We start from the raw sequence: 25,446 nt of genomic DNA, 5'->3' as shown, positions 1-25,446 counted from the left end.
TCAGTTCACACTGAAACAGATATTCCTGTTAAGTGGATTTAAGTAAAATACAAAGAAGAATTTATCTGAAGAAAAACAACATGATTGATAAAATGAAATAAAGTTAAGCTATGACCTAACTTGTTGCTAGGTAACAGTGGATGGAAGGAAGTTGTGAGAGTGTGTGAGCAGCTTTCCATCAGGTGAGAAATGTGTGAAAATGTGGAGCAGAGTCAATGTTTCATAGCTCTGCAGCCAAAGAGAAGCTGAGAAGGTGAACTGCTACGACCCTGTGCAGGTGATCCAAACACAGACACAAAGGATGATTACTGAACAGCCATGAAGGAGAGAGGCAGGGATGCTCCATCACTGGAGATAAATGCTGTTCTGTTTACCTGCTGTGTTTGTTTCTTCTGCTTTATTTATTCAGAGCACAGAGTTGGTGTGAAGAGCTTGTGTGTGAATGTAGGTTGAGAAACAGCAGATAAGAAATATGGAGCTGATACACAACCACAATGTTTGTTTGTCTGATACATATTTCAGTCTTCAGGAATAGAAGTTGATGAAACAACAAGAACAAAAACATTAAAAATTCAAATAAATGCAGCAGAAATCTTTAAATTTGAGCTGTTAGCTGAGATTCTGGACTTTCTGTGGATACCACACATGTTTACAGTTACATCTACAGACCTGACGCTACACCTGGAAACGAGATGTTAACCCCTTAACTCCCGGTAGTGGAGACTGCAGGTTCAGAGGTGTTAAACTAAACAGTCAAGCTGTGGGGAAGTTACGACTCCCGGTTGCTGATTCAGGACTGTTACCGACCGATGCAGGGCTTCGGTTAGAAAGCTGACGAGTCATCCAAGAAGATTTAACACTTTAATTAAGAACATGCAGATACAGGATTACAGCCGTGGGCACGCAGGTGAACAGTATGTACAGGCAACAGGAACAGCAGGGAAAGGTAATGGAAGGCAGGGTAAGCAGGGTAGGCTGTTGTAGGCAGTTTATCATCAAGGACTGCATTAAGGCACTGAACACATCGTATGACCTACGTGGTGAACCAGAAGCGGAACTACTTTAACTACTACAATGTAAAACGCTTCCTTCAGAATAAGAACAAAAGTCTGTCACTTGGAGAATTCACAACACAAGCTAAGAATGAAAAGTTAGAGAAATTATATCCAGAAATCTGGATAATGAAGCAGTGAAGGTGCATGGATGGAAGTTATTGTGCATATAGTGAATATTTCTCTCTCCTCACCATCTAGAAGCTGTGAGATTCTAATCCTGCTTTCTGTCTGTTCACCTGATGCTGATATTCATCACATATTGTTCCTTCTGTGTTTAGAAGGAAGCAGCTTCACAGCTTTAAATTCATCCTGCTGACTTTTTACCTTTTAGTTAGTAAATCCTGAACAATTCATCCTTCTTTGTCATAAAAATTTGATTTTATATATATTAAGAAATACTTTAACTGTTGCTGTTTAAAGAGAAAACTGCTGCTAAATCTGTTTATGTGTTTAGTGCAGGAATCTGCAGCCTTTCCAATCCAAAGAGACATTTTTCCCTCAGCCAGCTAAATAAAACTTGTTTAGAGCTGCAAATGTTACGAGACTTTTTAAAGAGGCAACTTAATATATATATTTTGATGAAGAGCCACCAAAGTATTATTATGTTTGAAGAACCACATTTTTATTTCCATTTTTAGGTTTTAAAATAAAGAAAAACATAAAACCTTCATAAAAAGAGGATAAACAGACTTTCTTCTAAGTGATGTAGATAATTGTGGAAAATTATGTAAAAGAAAAAAAAACATCCCTGATTTCCAACCTAATGACAAGAAAGATAGATTTAAAAATATATTTTAGCCACGTATTTAGAGGCATTGTGGAAGGTCCAGATAACCACATATATATATATATATATATATATTTATATATAAATATATATATCTATATATATATATATATTTATATATATATATATCATTACAAATAAAATCTTAATAAATGTGGTTACCTTATTTTAGATGTGCCACAAACACACTCTCTGCCAAAACTGATGAGCTTATTTGAACAATATGGGGAGTTATCAGTATACAGGTTAAATATAGAAAAGACTCAATTATTGCCCATCAGAAGAAATAAAAAGTAAGCATGCTTTAGTGTGGCATACTGACTCCATTAAGTTCCTGGGTATTAATATTCCAAGAGATTCCACAAGAATATTTGAATACAACAACTTGCCTGTACATAAAAACATGAAAAAATAATTTGACAAGATGGAATTTAATCCCTTTAGTTCAGTTTTAGTTCAACATTGGAATCTGTCAAAATGAAAATATTACCAAGATTATTATACTTATTCTACCGATAGAAATTAATCTGAGCCAATAGGAAAAAATCATTTCCAGATACATATGGCAAGGAAAAAAACAAGGATTAGATTAAAAACTTTACAGCTAAGTAAAGAAAAAGTTGCGTTGGGCTTACCCTCTCTAAGGGACTACTTTTTTGCAGCACAGATGAGAGCAATCATATGCTGGTGGAATCCATCATATCATGCCCCGTGGAAATCCATTAAATGTGTGCTACCCCGATACAGACAATTCTAGCTGACAGTAAAGTTACATAAACAGTATTGATAATTCTTGGGTGAAATAGACCCTTAAAATGTGGAAATTTGTTATAAAAGAATTCAAATTAGAAGATGATGTCATACTTCTGTAATGGCTTACATATTATTAAGATTTTACACCAAATAAACTAGATACAAGATTTAAAGACTGGAAATCTAAAGGAAAAATGTCTCTATGTCAGGTGATGAAAGGAGCAACCATGTTAAGTTTTGATTCACTCAAAGAGAAATATCTTTTTGAGAAGCAAGATTTTTACAGATACCTGCAAGTTCAGCATCATATTCATACAAAGTTAAAGAGGAAACTGAGACCAGGGTGCATCTGTTACAATTATTTAGAAAAGCATAAAACTCAGAGGCAATGTTAGAATAATTTCAGGTATATACCGGGGATTGTTAAATCTTAAAACACACTCATCTACATACATGAGGAGAAAGTGGGAGCAGGAAGAAGGGTTAAATATAAGTGAGGAGGAATGGACAACGATGTGGTCATTCCTTTGGAAATGCACTAGTTCACAGAAATGGAGGGAATACAGTTGGGAATGTTTAATAAGATTCTTTATCACACCATCTCAGAAATCCCACTATGAAACAAATGGGAGTTGCTGGAGGAAGAGCAATAATGAAAATGCAAACCATTATCATGTCTTCTGGGACTGACCCGCCATTAAAGACTATTAGGAAAGGATATATAAAGCACCGCAAGGCATTTTAAAGACCTGACAGTTTTTTACATTAAGATCATGTATTTTGGAATTTTACCCTGAAATGGCCAAAAAAGGACAAATATCTCATGAACGTTCTACTGGTTGCAGCTAAAAAAGCAATCACCAGGAAATGGGTCTCACAAGAAAGCCCGACTCTGAATGAATGGATGGACATCACAGTTAACATTTACAGTATGGAAAAGACTTCAGTCCTCGTCAACTTCAAGCTGGAGTTATTCTCTTCTTACTGGACAACATGGATTAATAATGTTATACCACTAAGGCCAGATTTCATTTTCACAAATGAGAAGATATGAATAGAAGAAAATGATACTTTTCTCGATGCCGTTGCTGTTATGTTTTATGTTTTTGATTATGTTGGTTTTTGTTTTTTAGTTTTTTCACCTAATTCTATCTATTCATGTTATTTTCTGTAATCATTAGTGTTTGTGTAAAGGAATGTTTGGAAATGGAACATGTGCTGATATAAATTATGCTTAATCATAAAAAATGTATATAACAAATGCGTATAGATTGCTAAATATAATTTAGAATACAACAATTTATTCGTGCAAAACTAAACCAAATTTCAAAGTGTTTTTTAATTACACATTTTAAAATTAAGTATTAACAAGGAATTGCGTATTGGAATATTTTTCATTATTAAACATTTAAATAATTATGAATCCAGCTTTAAGTGGAAGTACTCCCTCTTGATCTCTTATCCAAAACATAATCTGCTCCAGAGCAGGTTAACTGTTCAGCGTAAGTTACCATGGTGATTTATCCATGTCAGAAATAAACCAGCTTTGTTGTACAGAAAACCCAGAATTAACCCTGAAGTTACCCTGATAAGAGAAAATCTGTCTTTGTAGTACAGGTCTCTGTTCTTGTGTTTTCTTTTGAGATCTTCTGTTTGGTGAGTCTTCATTTCCTTTAGTTCACTGCTTTGGTAAAGTCCTGGTTTTGTGTTGATACACTGGTGTATCCTCACTTATAGCTCCTGCTGGAGCCTCCTTTCTCCTCCATCATTAAAGGCAGGACAGAGGAGAGAGGAGACAAGGAGGCTGAAATGAGGTAAAATCAGCCTCACGTCTTCTTTTCTGCTTGTCCCACACCTGTGTTAGGTTAGTGGTTACCTGGCCCAGTATTTCTAGAAGCAGCTTTCATTCCTTCATTGTCAGATCCTTGTTTATCTCTATGATGCTGTGATTTGTAGCGAGTGCTGACTGAAACATGTGAAATAACACAACTTTATCACTGCTGTTGGTCGTTTTCACTCCCAGTCATTTGATTAAATCAATCAATCAATCAAAACTTTATTTATAAAGCGCCTTTCGTACAAGATTGTGGCTCAAAGCGCCTTACATTTAAAAACATTCCCGTCCAATCACCCTCACCCCCCACCCCCATACACGCACACACACTCCTTCAAATTCAAAGTACATGATGCCAGGTGCAGATGGACAAATGAGGAAACCTCATCAGAAGGGGATCCATCTGCACCAAGGGTGGGACAGTATTCTGCCAAGTTTCTGCAACTGCAGGGACACAGGAGCACGGCGGCCCGGGGAGACCTGGCTGAGACACCAGCCCCCACCGCCAAGACGTACGTCCCACCGCATCGATCAGCCACAGCCGGACACCACCCCCAGTACAGACGGACCCCCGTAGAGGAAACACCGGAAGGATCCAGAAACAATAAAAGGCAGTAAAAGAGCACTCAGTGTATAAAACGTCAGAAGTAATAAAACCAAATATTACGAAGCTAATTAAGACTTAAATAACTGAATATCAACTAAAAGCTAAGCTGAATAGATGGGTCTTCAACCGAGTCTTAAAAACATGAATGTTCTCTGCAACCCTGAGGTCCTCCGGCAGACTGTTCCACAGGTGAGGGCCGCGCCACTGGAACGACGCCTCCCCGTGGGTGTGTGTCCTGACCCTAGGAATGACTAAAAGTCTACTGCCGGAGGACCGCAGGGATCGCGAGGGTTCATAGGGTAAAAGCAGATCTGAGAGATAAGAAGGTCCAAGACCATTAAGACATTTAAAAACTAATAAAATGACCTTAAAATCGATCCTGAAGCACACAGGGAGCCAATGCAGTGATCGTAAAATGGGTGTAATATGGGCCCGCCTTCTGGTCTTTGTCAGGACACGTGCTGCTGAATTCTGAAGAAGTTGTAAACCTGAGATGGTTTTTTGGGGAAGACCAGAAAGCAGGGCATTACAGTAGTCAATACGACTTGTGATAAAAGCATGCATAAGCATCTCTGTGTTAGCCCGGGAGAGAATTGGGCGCACTCTGGCAATGTTTTTTAAATGATAAAAACCTATTTTGGTAATATTCTTAATATGGGGAATAAAAGTCAGCTCAGAGTCAAAAATCATAAATAAAGGAAGTATGAAAGAAGTCATTGTAATTCCCAGGTTTCCTGAAGGCAGCATTATAGGGGGAGTCCCTTCATCCTCCTCTGTTATTCTGTCACTCAGGATTCAACACCTCTGTCAGATGACGTCCTACAGCTCAGATCAGAGACAAAATTTTAAAGTGAAAATAAAAATCTGAATCTGAAAACAGAAAATCTGAGCCTGAAAGAAAAAAATCTAAAATATGAAAACAAGAATTTAACAGTTTAGATTTAAAGTAAAACATGTTTATAAAAAATATTTCAAACTGAAATTAGCTGAAATGAAGTTTTGTTGCATTTGTTTTTAATTTAAACTCAGTCTTTTCAAAGATCCAAACTTGACTTTTAGTTTGAGTTTCTATGTAAAGAAACATTGTGACCCAGTTCATCTCCATCCAGAAACAGCTTTGATCACCAACATCTGGACTGATGTGCTAATTAGTCCAGTGTTTGGTTTCATTAACAGGACGTTTACACCAAGCTGACAATCTGCTGTCGCTCACATCTGCAGTGTTGGAAACATGTGTTTCAGTGTGTGTGTCCTGTCACCATTATCAGACTCTGGAGTCTTTTTTCATCCAGTTCAGCCGGTAGAATCAGAGTCATGTCTGTCGGTGAGAGAACTCACTCTGATTGAAGTCACTACGTCTTTATTGAAGCTGCAGCATGTTGTCATTAATATTAATGAGAACTCTTCTTCTCTGCTTCTGTTTGACTGTTTTAACCTGCATCCTGTTGGCTTCAGCTCACAGCTTTTATTCTTTATTCAGGTTGCAGTACTGCTGGTTGTCAGAGATCAGCTGTGCTTCACTGGCCTCAGCTCTGAAGTCCAACCCATCCCATCTGATAGAACTGGACCTGAGCTTCAACAAGAAAATGACGTCTGCTGTTAAAGATCTTTGTGGATTTCTGGAGAGTCCACACTGCAGACTGGAGACTCTGAGGTCAGACACCATGTTTTATTTGTTTATTGAGATTAATACCATGTAAAAGTTGTTCTGGTCTTCAACGTAAAGTCTGTTTTCTTCTTCAGTGGTTTAGTTCATGAAATGATGATTTATTAAATAAAAGCAAAAGACTTTGATTCTGTCAGACAGAAACAAATATATAATCACTGACTGATGCTTCTAGACGTTGAGCATTAGTGAATATCTATGGATGAAATAACGATCAAGTAATAATTAATCAGCTGATATGAAGCAACTCTCCACCATCACTGATAGAAATGAAGCATCTTTGACTTGATTAGAAAACACTTTTCATCCCAGCAGCAGTTATCTTCACTCACATGCATTAATAACGACATATTACACCCAAAAACCTCATCACACTAATAATTTAACAGAAATCATTCTCAGTTGATTTTCATTTCATTAAAATGATCTCTGTTACACAAGGTCAGTTCAGACTGAAACAGATATTCCTGTTAAGTGGATTTAAGTAAAATACAAAGAAGAATTTATCTGAAGAAAAACAACATGATTGATAAAATGAATTAAAGGTAAGCTATGACCTAACTTGTTGCTAGGTAACAGTGGATGGAAAGATGTTGTGAGAGTGTGTGAGCAGCTTTCCATCAGGTGAGAAATGTGTGAAAATGTGGAGCAGAGTCAGTGTTTCATAGCTCTGCAGCCAAAGAGAAGCTGAGAAGGTGAACTGCTACGACCCTGTGCAGGTGATCCAAACACAGACACAAAGGATGATTACTGAACAGCCATGAAGGAGAGAGGCAGGGATGCTCCATCACTGGAGATAAATGCTGTTCTGTTTACCTGCTGTGTTTGTTTCTTCTGCTTTATTTATTCACAGCACAGAGTTGGTGTGAAGAGCTTGTGTGTGAATGTAGGTTGAGAAACAGCAGATAAGAAATATGGAGCTGAATCACAACCACAATGTTTGTTTGTCTGGAAAATATTTCAGTCTTCAGGAATAGAAGTTGATGAATCAAGTTCTTGTATTGAATTTTGAAAACAAAAAAAAAACATTAAAAATTAAAATAAATGCAGCAGAAATCTTTAAATTTGAGCTGTTAGCTGAGATTTTGACTTTCTATGGATACCACACGTTTACAGTTACATCTACAGACCTGACGCTACACCTGGAAACGAGATGTTAACCCCTTAACTCCCGGTAGTGGAGGCTGCAGGTTCAGAGGTGTTAAACTAAACAGTCAAGCTGTGGGGAAGTTACGACTCCCGGTTGCTGATTCAGGACTGTTACCGACCGATGCAGGGCTTCGGTTAGAAAGCTGACGAGTCATCCAAGAAGATTTAACACTTTACTTAAGAACATGCAGATACAGGATTACAGCCGTGGGCACGCAGGTGAACAGTATGTACAGGCAACAGGAACAGCAGGGAAAGGTAATGGAAGGCAGGGTAAGCAGGGTAGGCTGTTGTAGGCAGTTTATCATCAAGGACTGCATTAAGGCGCTGAACATATCGTAAGATCTACGTGGCGAACGGGAAGCGGAGCTACTCTAACTACTACAATGTAAAACGCTTCCTTCAGAATAAGAACACAAGTCCGTCACTTGGAGAATTCACAACACAAGCTAAGAATGAAAGGTTAGAGAAATTATATCCAGAAATCTGGATAATGAAGCAGTGAAGGTGCATGGATGGAAGTTATTGTGCATATAGTGAATATTTCTCTCTCCTCACCATCTAGAAGCTGTGAGATTCTAATCCTGCTTTCTGTCTGTTCACCTGATGCTGATATTCATCACATATTGTTCCTTCTGTGTTTAGAAGGAAGCAGCTTCACAGCTTTAAATTCATCCTGCTGACTTTTTACCTTTTAGTTAGTAAATCCTGGACATTTCATCCTTCTTTCTCATAAATATTTGATTTTATATATATTAAGAAATACTTTAACTGTTGCTGTTTAAAGAGAAAACTGCTGCTAAATCTGTTTATGTGTTTAGTGCAGGAATCTGCAGCCTTTCCAATCCAAAGAGCCATTTTTCCCTCAGCCAGCTAAATAAAACTTGTTTAGAGCTGCAAATGTTACGAGACTTTTTAAAGAGGCAACTTAATATATATATTTTAACGAAGAGCCACCAAAGGATTGTTATTTTTGAAGAACCACATTTTTATTTCCATTTTTAGGTTTTAAAATAAAGAAAAACATAAAACCTTTATGAAAAGAGGATAAACAGACTTTCTTCTAAGTGATGTAGATAATTGTGGAAAATTATGTAAAAGAGAAAAAAACATCCCTGGTTTCCAACCTAATAACAAGAAAGATAGATTTAAAAACATATTTTAGCCACGTATTTAGAGGCATTGTGGAAGGTTTAGATAACCACACACACATATATATATATATATATATATATATATATATATATATATCATTACAAATAAAATCTTAAATAAATGTGGTTACCTTATTTTAGATGTGCCACAAACACACTCTCTGCCAAAACTGATGAGCTTATTTGAACAATATGGGGAGTTATCAGTATACAGGTTAAATATAGAAAAGACTCAATTATTGCCCATCAGAAGAAATAAAAAGTAAGCATGCTTTAGTGTGGCATACTGACTCCATTAAGTTCCTGGGTATTAATATTCCAAGAGACTCCACAAGACTATTTGAATACAACAACTTGCCTGTACATAAAAACATGAAAAATTATTTGACAAGATGGAATTTAATCCCTTTAGTTCAGTTTTAGTTCAACATTGGAATCTGTCAAAATGAAAATATTACCAAGATTATTATACTTATTCTACCGATAGAAATTAATCTGAGCCAATAGGAAAAAAATCATTTCCAGATACATATGGCAAGGAAAAAAACAAGGATTAGATTAAAAACTTTACAGCTAAGTAAAGAAAAAGGAGGGTGGGGCTTACCCTCTCTAAGGGACTACTTTTTTGCAGCACAGATGAGAGCAATCATATGCTGGTGGAATCCATCATATCATGCCCCGTGGAAATCCATTAAATGTGTGCTACCCCGATACAGACAATTCTAGCTGACAGTAAAGTTACATAAACAGTATTGATAATTCTTGGGTGAAATAGACCCTTAAAATGTGGAAAATTGTTATAAAAGAATTCAAATTAGAAGATGATGTCATACTTCTGAAATGGCTTAAATATTATTAAGATTTTACACCAAATAAACTAGATGCAAGATTTAAAGACTGTAAATCTAAAGGAAAAATGTCTCTATGTCAGGTGATGAAAGGAGCAACCATGATAAGTTTTGATTCACTCAAAGAGAAATATCTATTTGAGAAACATGATTTTTACAGATACCTGCAAGTTCAGCATCATATTCATACAAAGTTGAAGAGGTAACTGAGACCAGGGTGCATCTGTTACAATTATTTAGAAATGCATAAAACTCAGAGGCAATGTTAGAATAATTTCAGGTATATACCGGGGATTGTTAAATCTTAAAACACACTCATCTACATACATGAGGAGAAAGTGGGAGCAGGAAGAAGGGTTAAATATAAGTGAGGAGGAATGGACAACGATGTGGTCATTCCTTTGGAAATGCACTAGTTCACAGAAATGGAGGGAATACAGTTGGGAATGTTTAATAAGATTCTTTATCACACCATCTCAGAAATCCCACTATGAAACAAATGGGAGTTGCTGGAGGAAGAGCAATAATGAAAATGCAAACCATTATCATGTCTTCTGGGACTGACCCGCCATTAAAGACTATTGGGAAAGGATATATAAAGCACTGCAAGGCATTTTAAAGACCTGACAGTTTTTTACATTAAGATCATGTATTTTGGAATTTTACCCTGAAATGGCCAAAAAAGGACAAATATCTCATGAACGTTCTACTGGTTGCAGCTAAAACAGCAATCACCAGGAAATGGGTCTCACAAGAAAGCCCGACTCTGAATGAATGGATGGACATCACAGTTAACATTTACAGTATGGAAAAGACTTCAGTCCTCGTCAACTTCAAGCTGGAGTTATTCTCTTCTTACTGGACAACATGGATTAATAATGTTATACCACTAAGGCCAGATTTCATTTTCACCAATGAGAAGATATGAATAGAAGAAATTATGCTTTTCTCGTTGCTGTTATGTTTTATGTTTTTGTTTATGTTGGTTTTTGTTTATTAATGTTTTGTGTAAAGGAATGTTTAGAAATGGAATATATGCTGATATAAATTATGCTAAATCATAAAAAAATTAAATAACAAATGCGTATAGATTGCTAAATACAATTTAGAATACAACAATTTATTCATGCAAAACTAAATCAGATTGCAAAGTGTTTTGTAATTACACATTTTAAAATTCAGTATTAAGAAGGAATTGCGTATTGGAATATTTTTCATTATTAAACACTTAAATAATTATGAATCCAGCTTTACGTGGAAGTACTCCCTCTTGATCTCTTATCCAAAACATAATCTGCTCCAGAGCAGGTTAACCATTCGGCGTCAGTTACCATGGTGATTTATCCATGTCAGAAATGAACCAGCTTTGTTGTACAGAAAACCCAGAATTAACCCTGAAGTTATCCTGATAAGAGAAAATCTGTCTTTGTAGTACAGGTCTCTGTTCCTGTGTTTTCTTTTAAGATCTTTTGTTTGGTGAGTCTTCATTTCCTTTGGTTCACTGCTTTGGTAAAGTCCTGGTTTTGTGTTGATACACTGGTGTATCCTCACTTATAGCTCCTGCTGGAGCCTCCTTTCTCCTCCATCATTAAAGGCAGGACAGAGGAGAGAGGAGACAAGGAGGCTGAAATGAGGTAAAATGAGTCTCAGGTCTCCTTTTCTACTTGTCCCACACCTGTGTTAGGTTAGTGGTTACCTGGCCCAGTATTTCTAGAAGCAGCTTTCATTCCTTCATTGTCAGATCCTTGTTTATCTCTATGATGCTGTGATTTGTAGCGAGTGCTGACTGAAACATGTGAAATAACACAACTTTATCATTGCTGTTGCTTGTTTTCTCTCCCAGTCATTTGAATAAAGGAAGTATGAAAGAAGTCATTGTATTTCCCAGGTTTCCTGAAGGCAGCATTATAGGGGGAGTCCCTTCATCCTCCTCTGTTATTCTGTCACTCAGGATTCAACACCTCTGTCAGATGACGTCCTACAGCTCAGATCAGAGACAAAAGTTTAAAGTGAAAATAAAAATCTGAATCTGAAAACAGAAAATCTGAAAGTGGAAGAAAAAAAATCTAAAATATGAAAACAAAAATTTAACAATTTAGATTTAAATTAAAACATGTTTATAAAAATATCTCAAACTGAAATTAACTGAAATAAAGTTTTGCTGCATTTGTTTTTATTTTAAACTCAGTTTTTTCAAAGATCCAAACTTGACTTTTAGTTTGAGTTTCTATGTAAAGAAACATTGTGACCCAGTTCATCTCCATCCAGAAACAGCTTTGATCACCAACATCTGGACTGATGTGCTAATTAGTCCAGTGTTTGTTTTCATTAACAGGCCGTTTACACCAAGCTGACAATCTGCTGTCGCTCACATCTGCAGTGTTGGAAACATGTGTTTCAGTGTGTGTGTCCTGTCACCATTATCAGACTCTGGAGTCTTTTTTCATCCAGTTCAGCCGGTAGAATCAGAGTCATGTCTGTCGGTGAGAGAACTCACTCTGATTGAAGTCACTACGTCTTTATTGAAGCTGCAGCATGTTGTCATTAATATTAATGAGAACTCTTCTTCTCTGCTTCTGTTTGACTGTTTTAACCTGCATCCTGTTGGCTTCAGCTCACAGCTTTTATTCTTTATTCAGATTGCAGAGATGCAGGTTGTCAGAGATCAGCTGTGCTTCACTGACCTCAGCTCTGAAGTCCAACCCATCCCATCTGATAGAACTGGACCTGAGCGACAACAACATGACGTCTGCTGTTAAAGATCTTTGTGGATTTCTGGAGAGTCCACACTGCAGACTGGAGACTCTGAGGTCAGACACCATGTTTTATTTGTTTATTGAGATTAATACCATGTAAAAGTTGTTCTGGTCTTCAACCTAAAGTCTGTTTTCTTCTTCAGTGGTTTAGTTCATGAAATGATGATTTATTAAATAAAAACAAAAGACTTTAATTCTGTCAGACAGAAACAAATATATAATCACTGACTGATGCTTCTAGACGTTGAGCATTAGTGAATATCTATGGATGAAATAAAGATCAAGTAATAATTAATCAGCTGAAATGAAGCATCTTTGACTTGATTAGAAAACACTTTTCATCCCAGCAGCAGTTATCTTCACTCACATGCATTAATAACGACATATTACACCCAAAAACCTCATCACACTAATAATTTAACAGAAATCATTCTCACTTGATTTTCATATCATTAAAATGATCTCTGTTACACAAGGTCAGTTCACACTGAAACAGATATTCCTGTTAAGTGGATTTAAGTAAAATACAAAGAAGAATTTATCTGAAGAAAAATAACATGTTTGATAAAATGAAATAAAGTTAAGCTATGACCTAACTTGTTGCTAGGTAACAGTGGATGGAAGGAAGTTGTGAGAGTGTGTGAGCAGCTTTCCATCAGGTGAGAAATGTGTGAAAATGTGGAGCAGAGTCAGTGTTTCATAGCTCTGCAGCCAAAGAGAAGCTGAGAAGGTGAACTGCTACGACCCTGTGCAGGTGATCCAAACACAGACACAAAGGATGATTACTGAACAGCCATGAAGGAGAGAGGCAGGGATGCTCCATCACTGGAGATAAATGCTGTTCTGTTTACCTGCTGTGTTTGTTTCTTCTGCTTTATTTATTCACAGCACAGAGTTGGTGTGAAGAGCTTGTGTGTGAATGTAGGTTGAGAAACAGCAGATAAGAAATATGGAGCTGAATCACAACCACAATGTTTGTTTGTCTGAAAAGTATTTCAGTCTTCAGGAATAGAAGTTAATGAATCAAGTTTTTATATTGACTTCTAAAACAACAAAAAAAATGCATTTAACAGGAAAAGAAATGCAGCAGAAATGTTTAAATTTGAGCTGTTAGCTGAGATTCTGACTTTCTGTGGATACCACACATGTTTACAGTTACATCTACAGACCTGACGCTACACCTGGAAACCAGATGTTAACCCCTTAACTCCCGGTAGTGGAGGCTGCAGGTTCAGAGGTGTTAAACTAAACAGTCAAGCTGTGGGGAAGTTACGACTCCCGGTTTCTGATTCAGGACTGTTACCGACCGATGCAGGGCTTCGGTTAGAAAGCTGACGAGTCATCCAAGAAGATTTAACACTTTACTTAAGAACATGCAGATACAGGATTACAGCCGTGGGCACGCAGGTGAACAGTATGTACAGGCAACAGGAACAGCAGGGAAAGGTAATGGAAGGCAGGGTAAGCAGGGTAGGCTGTTGTAGGCAGTTTATCATCAAGGACTGCATTAAGGCGCTGAACACATCGTATGACCTACGTGGTGAACCGGAAGCAGAACTACTCTAACTACTACAATGTAAAACGCTTCCTTCAGAATAAGAACACAAGTCCGTCACTTGGAGAATTCACAACACAAGCTAAGAATGAAAGTTTAGAGAAATTATATCCAGAAATCTGGATAATGAAACACTGAAGGTGCATGGATGGAAGTTATTGTGCATATAGTGAATATTTCTCTCTCCTCACCATCTAGAAGCTGTGAGATTCTAATCCTGCTTTCTGTCTGTTCACCTGATGCTGATATTCATCACATATTGTTCCTTCTGTGTTTAGAAGGAAGCAGCTTCAAAGCTTTAAATTCATCCTGCTGACTTTTTACCTTCTAGTTAGTAAATTCTGAACATTTCATCCTTCTTTGTCATAAATATTTGATTTTATATATATTAAGAAATACTTTAACTGTTGCTGTTTAAAGAGAAAACTGCTGCTAAATCTGTTTGTGTGTTTAGTGCAGGAATCTGCAGCCTTTCCAATCCAAAGAGCCATTTTTCCCTCAGCCAGCTAATTAAAACTTGTTTAGAGCTGCAAATGTTACGAGACTTTTTAAAGAGGCAACTTAATATATATTTTAATGAAGAGCCACCAAAGGATTGTTATTTTTGAAGAACCACGTTTTATTTCCATTTTTAGGTTTTAAAATAAAGAAAAACATAAAACCTTTATAAAAAGAGGATAAACAGACTTTCTTCTAAGTGATGTAGATAATTGTGGAAAATTATGTAAAAGACAAAAAAAACATCCCTGGTTTCCAACCTAATGACAAGAAAGATAGATTTAAAAATATATTTTAGCCACGTATTTAGAGACATTGTGGAAGGTTTAGATAACCACATATATGTATATATATATACTATATATATATATATATATATATATATATATATATATATATATATCATTGCAAGTAAAATCTTAAATAAATGTAGTAACCTTATTTTAGATGTGCCACAAACACACTTTCTGCCAAAACTGATGAGCTTATTTGAACAAAATGGGGAGTTATCAGGATACAGGTTAAATATAGAAAAGACTCAATTATTGCCCATCAGAAGAAATAAAAAGTAAGCATGCTTTAGTGTGGCATACTGACTCCATTAAGTTCCTGGGTATTAATATTCCAAGAGACTCCACAAGACTATTTGAATACAACAACTTGCCTGTACATAAAAACATGAAAAATTATTTGACAAGATGGAATTTAATCCCTTTAGTTCAGTTTTAGTTCAACATTGGAATCTGTCAAAATGAAAATATTACCAAGATTATTATACTTATTCTACCGATAGAAATTAATCTGAGCCAATAGGAAAAAAATCATTTCCAGATACATATGGCAAAGAAAAAAACAAGGATTAGATTAAAAACTTTACAGCAAAGTAAAGAAAAAGGAGGGTGGGGCTTACCCTCTCTAAGGGACTACTTTTTTGCAGCACAGATGAGAGCAATCATATGCTGGTGGAATCCATCATATCATGCCCCGTGGAAATCCATTAAATGTGTGCTACCCCGATACAGACAATTCTAGCTGACAGTAAAGTTACATAAACAGTATTGATAATTCTTGGGTGAAATAGACCCTTAAAATGTGGAAAATTGTTATAAAAGAATTCAAATTAGAAGATGATGTCATACTTCTGAAATGGCTTACATATTATTAAGATTTTACACCAAATAAACTAGATGCAAGATTTAAAGACTGGAAATCTAAAGGAAAAATGTCTCTATGTCAGGTGATGAAAGGAGCAACCATGTTAAGTTTTGATTCACTCAAAGAGAAATATCTTTTTGAGAAACAAGATTTTTACAGATACCTGCAAGTTCAGCATCATATTCATACAAAGTTAAAGAGGAAACTGAGACCAGGGTGCATCTGTTACAATTATTTAGAAAAGCATACAACTCAGAGGCAATGTTAGAATAATTTCAGGTATATACCGGGGATTGTTAAATCTTAAAACACACTCATCTACGTACATTAGGAGAAAGTGGGGGCAGGAAGAAGTGTTAAATATAAGTGAGGAGGAATGGACAAAGATGTGGTCATTCCTTTGGAAATGCACTAGTTCACAGAAATGGAGGGAATACAGTTGGGAATGTTTAATAAGATTCTTTATCACACCATCTCAGAAATCCCACTATGAAACAAATGGGAGTTGCTGGAGGAAGAGCAATAATGAAAATGCAAACCATTATCATGTCTTCTGGGACTGCCCCGCCATTAAAGACTATTGGGAAAGGATATATAAAGCACTGCAAGGCATTTTAAAGACCTGACAGTTTTTTACATTAAGATCATGTATTTTGGAATTTTACCCTGAAATGGCCAAAAAAGGACAAATATCTCATGAACGTTCTACTGGTTGCAGCTAAAACAGCAATCACCAGGAAATGGGTCTCACAAGAAAGCCCGACTCTGAATGAATGGATGGACATCACAGTTAACATTTACAGTATGGAAAAGACTTCAGTCCTCGTCAACTTCAAGCTGGAGTTATTCTCTTCTTACTGGACAACATGGATTAATAATGTTATACCACTAAGGCCAGATTTCATTTTCACCAATGAGAAGATATGAATAGAAGAAAATGATACTTTTCTCGATGCCGTTGCTGTTATGTTTTATGTTTTTGATTATGTTGGTTTTTGGTTTTTTATGTTTTCACCTAATTCTATCTATTCATGTTATTTTCTGTAATCATTAGTGTTTGTGTAAAGGAATGTTTAGAAATGGAACATATGCTGATATAAATTATGCTAAATTATAAAAAAATTAAATAACAAATGCATATAGATTGCTAAATATAATTTATAATACAACAATTTATTCATGCAAAACTAAATCAAATTGCAAAGTGTTTTGTAATTACACATTTTAAAATTCAGTATTAAGAAGGAATTGCGTATTGGAATATTTTTCATTATTAAACACTTAAATAATTATGAATCCAGCTTTACGTGGAAGTACTCCCTCTTGATTTCTTATCCAAAACATAATCTGTTCCAGAGCAGGTTAACCATTCGGCGTCAGTTACCATGGTGATTTATCCATGTCAGAAATAAACCAGCTTTGTTGTACAGAAAACCCAGTTTTAACTCTGAAGTTATCCTGATAAGAGAAATCTGTCTTCGTAGTACAGGTCTCTGTTCTTGTGTTTTCTTTTGAGATCTTTTGTTTGGTGAGTCTTCATTTCCTTTAGTTCACTGCTTTGGTAAAGTTCTGGTTTTGTGTTGATACACTGGTGTATCCTCACTTATAGCTCCTGCTGGAGCCTCCTTTCTCCTCCATCATTAAAGGCAGGACAGAGGAGAGAGGAGACAAGGAGGCTGAAATGAGGTAAAATGAGCCTCACGTCTCCTTTTCTGCTTGTCCCACACCTGTGTTAGGTTAGTGGTTACCTGGCCCAGTATTTCTAGAAGCAGCTTTCATTCCTTCATTGTCAGATCCTTGTTTATCTCTATGATGCTGTGATTTGTAGCGAGTGCTGACTGAAACATGTCAAATAACACAACTTTATCACTGCTGTTGGTTGGTTTCACTCCCAGTCATTTGAATAATGGAAGGATGAAAGAAGTCATTGTATTTCCCAGGTTTCCTGAAGGCAGCATTATAGGGGGAGTCCCTTCATCCTCCTCTGTTATTCTGTCACTCAGGATTCAACACCTCTGTCAGATGACGTCCTACAGCTCAGATCAGAGACAGAAGTTTGAAGTGAAAATAAAAATCTGAATCTGAAAGAAAAAAATCTAAAATATAAAAACAAGAATTTAACAGTTTAGATTTAAAGTAAAACATGTTTATAAAAATATCTCAAACTGAAATTAACTGAAATGAAGTTTTGTTGCATTTGTTCTTATTTTAAACTCAGTTTTTTCAAAAATCCAAACTTGACTTTTAGTTTGAGTTTCTATGTAAAGAAACATTGTGACCCAGTTCATCTCCATCCAGAAACAGCTTTGATCACCAACATCTGGACCAGGGGTCACCAACACGGTGCCCGCGAGCATCAAGTCGCCCGCAGGCCTCTTCTAAAAACAGCATAACTCGCTACTCTAAAATTAAATTTTTTTATCGCTATTTTTTAACCACACTAGTATTTTTAGAGATTTGAAAATGATAATGTATTAAAAATAAAAGAATTACAAATATTTATTATACGTGAAGTTTAGGTGAGCTCTGACCTACTTCAAAGGTCAGTATTGTGCACCTGACAAAACCTTCGCGCTTGTGCAGTGTAAGCTAGCGGGCAGTGAAGATGGTGAGCGGAATGCAGTTTCTTACCCCAAAAACATGGCAGGACAAAGAAAGAAAACATAGCATTTTCACAGTGAATGGGAGGAAGAGTTTTTTTTACTACTGTGAAAGGAAGCTGCGTATGTTTCATTTGCGGGGCGACTGTGGCGACAGCAAAACGGCACAATGTGGAGCGACACTTCACTACGCGTCATGAAAGCTACCATGCTAACTACCCGTCGGGAAGCGCTCTACGGGCAGCAAAGGTCCGTGAGCTAAAGGCAGCTTTGGATAAGCAGCAGTCTTTTTTTACGAAACCGGTGAAAAAATCCCAAAAGGCAACCGAAGCCTCATTTAGAGCTACACATTTTATGGTAAAGAAAAATAATGTCTTTTCAGACGGAGAAGTTTTCAAAGAAGCAATGATGATAGTTGCTAACTATACTCAAAGATGGGAAAAACGGAACCGATCTAATCTCCACTCTCTCTGATGTCCAACTGGGAGCGTCTACGATGGCTAGACGACTTTCAGCTATGTCCAGTAACTTGGCCGATCAGCTGGGCCGGGATCTGGATAAGTGCAGGTGGTTTAGCATCCAGTGTGACGAGTCTGTGGACAACAGTAGTACAGCACAGCTGTTGGTCTTCATCCGGATGGCGTTTGAAGATTTCTCAACAAAAGAAGAACTCCTGACACTATTGCCCTCAAGACAACTACAAGGGGAGTTGACATTTACAACGCTCTGAAAGAGTTTTTCGTGCAGAAAAAGGTACCATTGGAAAAGCTGGTAGCAGTGACTACAGACGGGGCTCCTGCTATGATCGGCCGACATACAGGTTTCATAGCTCACTGTAAAGGTGACCCAGACTTCCCAACATTTCTGCATTACCACTGCATCATTCACCAGCAGGCGTTATGTGCAAAAGTGATCGGCTTCGAGCATGTTATGACACCCGTTGTGAAAATTATAAACAGCATCCGCTCCAAAGCGAATCAGCACAGGTCATTCAAGGTGCTACTGGAGGAGATGTCAGCTGAGTATGGCGACCTGCTGCTGCACACAGAAATCAGATGGCTCAGCAGAGGACGAGTTTTACTTCGTTTTTTCTCACTTTTGGGTGAAATCAATGAGTTCATGCAGTCCAAAGGAAAATGTGTATAGCTGCTAGTTGACACGGAGTGGACACTTGACCTTGCATTTTTAACAGACATTACTGGGAAACTAAACCACTTCAACTGTGAGCTGCAAGGCCAAGGTAAGACTGTTGCTGAAATGTTAAGTAGTTAAATGCATTTAAAGCCAAGATGAACATTTTCTGTATGCATTTACAGAAAAAAAGGTGGAGTACTTTCCGTCTCTGCAGCTGGTGCTAAAAGACAATGCTTCTGCATCTGAGACATCTCACAGAATTGCAGAAAAGTACTGTGAAGTCATAAGCAGACTTCTACAAGAGTTTGATAACATGTTTTGTGACCTTGATCAGCTTGAGCCATGTGTGTCATTCATTTACAATCCTTTTATGAACGTGGATACAACATGCATTGCTGAGCAACTAAGTGCAACTTTCAACTTGGATGCTGAACAGGTGGAGATTGAAATTGTAACATTGCAAAATGACCTCCACCTCAAAGCCTACCAGGCTGCACCAAACTTTTGGTGCCTTGTTGACACAGGAAAGTACAGTGGCATATGCACAGCAGCTATGAAGATTACTAGCCTGTTTGGTTCAACCTATCTCTGTGAATCAGCATTTTCTGACATGAACTTCATCAAGAATAAACACAGAACACGCCTCACTGATGCACATCTGCAAGATTCACTCAGAGTTACAGTGTCAGGTTACACACCTGATTACAATACCCTGGTAAACAGCATGCAATGCCAGTCTTCTCACTAATAAAGAAACAGATACCAGATGCAGTGGCAACATGGTAGTGTCACAGAAAAGTTGATTTGTTCAGTTAAAAGTGTGATAAGACCTATTTAATATGAAAGTTGATTGTTCTTAAATATTACATAACTTTTCATGACATGGTTCAACATAGTTCATGAATTGTTAAAAGGGATGGTCAGTGACTGGTAAACTGGAGTTTTTTTTTTTCAATGAAATGTAGAAGTGATCATCTAACAATTGCTGAGATTAATGAAAATAAAGTGTTGAATATTGATATCTGTTTCCCACTCTAAGTTATTGGTAATTAGCTGCTGATCATGTGTATATATATATATATATATATATATATATATATACACTTTATTTTAGAGGAGTGTGTCAGACTGGTAGCACTTCACATGACTCGGTACCCATGAAGTAGCTCTTGGTTTCAAAAAGGTTGGTGACCCCTGATCTGGACTGATGTGCTAATTAGTCCAGTGTTTGGTTTCATTAACAGGCCGTTTACACCAAGCTGACAATCTGCTGTCGCTCACATCTGCAGTGTTGGAAACATGTGTTTCAGTGTGTGTGTCCTGTCACCATTATCAGACTCTGGGGTCTTTTTTCATCCAGTTCAGCCGGTAGAATCAGAGTCATGTCTGTTGGTGAGAGAACTCACTCTGATTGAAGTCACTACGTCTTTATTGAAGCTGCAGCATGTTGTCATTAATATTAATGAGAACTCTTCTTCTCTGCTTCTGTTTGACTGTTTTAACCTGCATCCTGTTGGCTTCAGCTCACAGCTTTTTTCTTTATTCAGATTGAAGAACTGCAGTTTGTCAGAGATCAGCTGTGCTTCACTGACCTCAGCTCTGAAGTCCAACCCATCCCATCTGATAGAACTGGACCTGAGCTACAACAACAACATGACGTCTGCTGTTAAAGATCTTTGTGGATTTCTGGAGAGTCCACACTGCAGACTGGAGACTCTGAGGTCAGACACCATGTTTTATTTGTTTATTGAGATTAATACCATGTAAAAGTTGTTCTGGTCTTCAACGTAAAATCTGTTTTCTTCTTCAGTGGTTTAGTTCATGAAATGATGATTTATTAAATAAAAGTAAAAGACTTTGATTCTGTCAGACAGAAACAAATATATAATCACTGACTGATGCTTCTAGACGTTGAGCATTAGTGAATATCTATGGATGAAATAATGATCAAGTAATAATTAATCAGCTGATATGAAGCAACTCTCCACCATCACTGATAGAAATGAAGCATCTTTGACTTGATTAGAAAACACTTTTCATCCCAGCAGCAGTTATCTTCACTCACATGCATTAATAACGACATATTACACCCAAAAACCTCATCACACTGATAATTTAACAGAAATCATTCTCAGTTGATTTTCATTTCATTAAAATGATCTCTGTTACACAAGGTCAGTTCACACTGAAACAGATATTCCTGTTAAGTGGATTTAAGTAAAATACAAAGAAGAATTTATCTGAAGAAAAATAACATGATTGATAAAATGAAGTAAAGTTAAGCTATGACCTAACTTGTTGCTAGGTAACAGTGTATGGAAGGAAGTTGTGAGAGTGTGTGAGCAGCTTTCCATCAGGTGAGAAATGTGTGAAAATGTGGAGCAGAGTCAGTGTTTCATAGCTCTGCAGCCAAAGAGAAGCTGAGAAGGTGAACTGCTACGACCCTGTGCAGGTGATCCAAACACAGACACAAAGGATGATTACTGAACAGCCATGAAGGAGAGAGGCAGGGATGCTCCATCACTGGAGATAAATGCTGTTCTGTTTACCTGCTGTGTTTGTTTCTTCTGCTTTATTTATTCACAGCACAGAGTTGGTGTGAAGAGCTTGTTTGTGAATGTAGGTTGAGAAACAGCAGATAAGAAATATGGAGCTGAATCACAACCACAATGTTTGTTTGTCTGGAAAATATTTCAGTCTTCAGGAATAGAAGTTGATGCAACAACAACAACAAAAACATTAAAAATTAAAATAAATGCAGCAGAAATCTTTAAATTTGAGCTGTTAGCTGAGATTCTGACTTTCTGTGGATACCACACATGTTTACAGTTACATCTACAGACCTGACGCTACACCTGGAAACGAGATGTTAACCCCTTAACTCCCGGTAGTGGAGGCTGCAGGTTCAGAGGTGTTAAACTAAACAGTCAAGCTGTGGGGAAGTTACGACTCCCGGTTGCTGATTCAGGACTGTTACCGACCGATGCAGGGCTTCGGTTAGAAAGCTGACAAGTCATCCTAGAAGATTTAACACTTTACTTAAGAACTTGCAGATACAGGATTACAGCCGTGGGCACGCAGGTGAACAGTATGTACAGGCAACAGGAACAGCAGGGAAAGGTAATGGAAGGCAGGGTAAGCAGGGTAGGCTGTTGTAGGCAGTTTATCATCAAGGACTGCATTAAGGCACTGAACACATCGTATGACCTACATGGTGAAACAGAAGTGGAACTACTCTAACTACTACAATGTAAAACGCTTCCTTCAGAATAAGAACACAAGTCCGTCACTTGGAGAATTTACAACACAAGCTAAGAATGAAAGGTTAGAGAAATTATATCCAGAAATCTGGATAATGAAGCAGTGAAGGTGCATGGATGGAAGTTATTGTGCATATAGTGAATATTTTTCTCTCCTCACCATCTAGAAGCTGTGAGATTCTAATCCTGCTTTCTGTCTGTTCACCTGATGCTGATATTCATCACATATTGTTCCTTCTGTGTTTAGAAGGAAGCAGCTTCACAGCTTTAAATTCATCCTGCTGACTTTTTACCTTTTAGTTAGTAAATCCTGAACATTTCATCCTTCTTTCTAATAAATATTTGATTTTATATATATTAAGAAATACTTTAACTGTTGCTGTTTAAAGAGAAAACTGCTGCTAAATCTGTTTATGTGTTTAGTGCAGGAATCTGCAGCCTTTCCAATCCAAAGAGACATTTTTCCCTCAGCCAGCTAAATAAAACTTGTTTAGAGCTGCAAATGTTACGAGACTTTTTAAAGAGGCAACTTAATATATATATTTTAATGAAGAGCCACCAAAGGATTGTTATTTTTGAAGAACCACATTTTTATTTCCATTTTTTGGTTTTAAAATAAAGAAAAACATGAAACCTTTATAAAAAGAGGATAAACAAACTTTCTTCTAAGTGATGTAGATAATTGTGGAAAATTATGTAAAAGAAAAAAAACCATCCCTGGTTTCCAACCTAATGACAAGAAAGATAGATTTAAAAATATATTTTAGCCACGTATTTAGAGACATTGTGGAAGGTCCAGATAACCACACATATATATATATATATATATATATATTTATATATAAATATATATATATATATATATATATATATATATATATATATATATATATATATATATATATATATATATATATATATATTACAAATAAAATCTTAAATAAATGTGGTTATCTTATTTTAGATGTACCACAAACACACTTTCTGCCAAACCTGACGAGCTTATTTGAACAATATGGGGAGTTATCAGTATACAGGTTAAATATAGAAAAGACTCAATTATTGCCCATCAGAAGAAATAAAAAGTAAGCATGCTTTAGTGTGGCATACTGACTCCATTAAGTTCCTGGGTATTAATATTCCAAGAGACTCCACAAGACTATTTGAATACAACAACTTGCCTGTACATAAAAACATGAAAAATTATTTGACAAGATGGAATTTAATCCCTTTAGTTCAGTTTTAGTTCAACATTGGAATCTGTCAAAATGAAAATATTACCAAGATTATTATACTTATTCTACCGATAGAAATTAATCTGAGCCAATAGGAAAAAAATCATTTCCAGATACATATGGCAAGGAAGAAAACAAGGATTAGATTAAAAACTTTACAGCAACGTAAAGAAAAAGGAGGGTGGGGCTTACCCTCTCTAAGGGACTACTTTTTTGCAGCACAGATGAGAGCAATCATATGCTGGTGGAATCCATCATATCATGCCCCGTGGAAATCCATTAAATGTGTGCTACCCCGATACAGACAATTCTAGCTGACAGTAAAGTTACATAAACAGTATTGATAATTCTTGGGTGAAATAGACCCTTAAAATGTGGAAAATTGTTATAAAAGAATTCAAATTAGAAGATGATGTCATACTTCTGTAATGGCTTACATATTATTAAGATTTACACCAAATAAACTTGATGCAAGATTTAAAGACTGGAAATCTAAAGGAAAAATGTCTCTATGTCAGGTGATGAAAGGAGCAACCATGTTAAGTTTTGATTCACTCAAGGAGAAATATCTTTTTGAGAAACAAGATTTTTACAGATACCTGCAAGTTCAGCATCATATTCATACAAAGTTGAAGAGGTAACTGAGACCAGGGTGCATCTGTTACAATTATTTAGAAAAGCATAAAACTCAGAGGCAATGTTAGAATAATTTCAGGTATATACCGGGGATTGTTAAATCTTAAAACACACTCATCTACATACATGAGGAGAAAGTGGGAGCAGGAAGAAGTGTTAAATATAAGTGAGGAGGAATGGACAACGACGTGGTCATTCCTTTGGAAATGCACTAGTTCACAGAAATGGAGGGAATACAGTTGGGAATGTTTAATAAGATTCTTTATCACACCATCTCAGAAATCCCACTATGAAACAAATGGGAGTTGCTGGAGGAAGAGCAATAATGAAAATGCAAACCATTATCATGTCTTCTGGGACTGCCCCGCCATTAAAGACTATTGGGAAAGGATATATAAAGCACTGCAAGGCATTTTAAAGACCTGACAGTTTTTTACATTAAGATCATGTATTTTGGAATTTTACCCTGAAATGGCCAAAAAAGAACAAATATCTCATGAACGTTCTACTGGTTGCAGCTAAAACAGCAATCACCAGGAAATGTGTCTCACAAGAAAGCCCGACTCTGAATGAATGGATGGACATCACAGTTAACATTTACAGTATGGAAAAGACTTCAGTCCTCGTCATCTTCAAGCTGGAGTTATTCTCTTCTTACTGGACAACATGGATTAATAATGTTATACCACTAAGGCCAGATTTCATTTTCACAAATGATAAGATATGAATAGAAGAAAATGATACTTTTCTCGATGCCGTTGCTG

At 36.7% G+C, this 25,446-nt stretch overlaps 2 protein-coding genes across 2 annotated transcripts in view; one reads left to right on the top strand and one right to left on the bottom strand.

Annotated features, from left to right (window-relative positions):
• Positions 1 to 25,446, bottom strand: part of LOC121628730 (NACHT, LRR and PYD domains-containing protein 12-like) — a 354,419-nt gene that overhangs the window by 85,893 nt on the left and 243,080 nt on the right. The gene's annotated exons all lie outside the window — the stretch shown is intronic.
• LOC121628724 (NACHT, LRR and PYD domains-containing protein 12-like) overlaps positions 1 to 25,446 on the top strand; it is a 2,607,341-nt gene that overhangs the window by 2,566,057 nt on the left and 15,838 nt on the right. The window contains exons 40-42 of the mRNA XM_041967976.1: positions 6,517 to 6,690; positions 12,493 to 12,663; positions 21,099 to 21,272. Of these exons, the coding sequence (XP_041823910.1) occupies positions 6,517 to 6,690; positions 12,493 to 12,663; positions 21,099 to 21,272 (519 nt within the window). The remainder of the gene's footprint in view (positions 1 to 6,516; positions 6,691 to 12,492; positions 12,664 to 21,098; positions 21,273 to 25,446) is intronic.

Source organism: Melanotaenia boesemani, chromosome 18 (genome assembly GCF_017639745.1).
Source record: "Melanotaenia boesemani isolate fMelBoe1 chromosome 18, fMelBoe1.pri, whole genome shotgun sequence".
NCBI lineage: Eukaryota > Metazoa > Chordata > Actinopteri > Atheriniformes > Melanotaeniidae > Melanotaenia > Melanotaenia boesemani.
The sequence above is the reverse complement of the archived record's forward strand: the minus strand, read 5'-3'. Positions and strand labels throughout refer to the sequence as shown.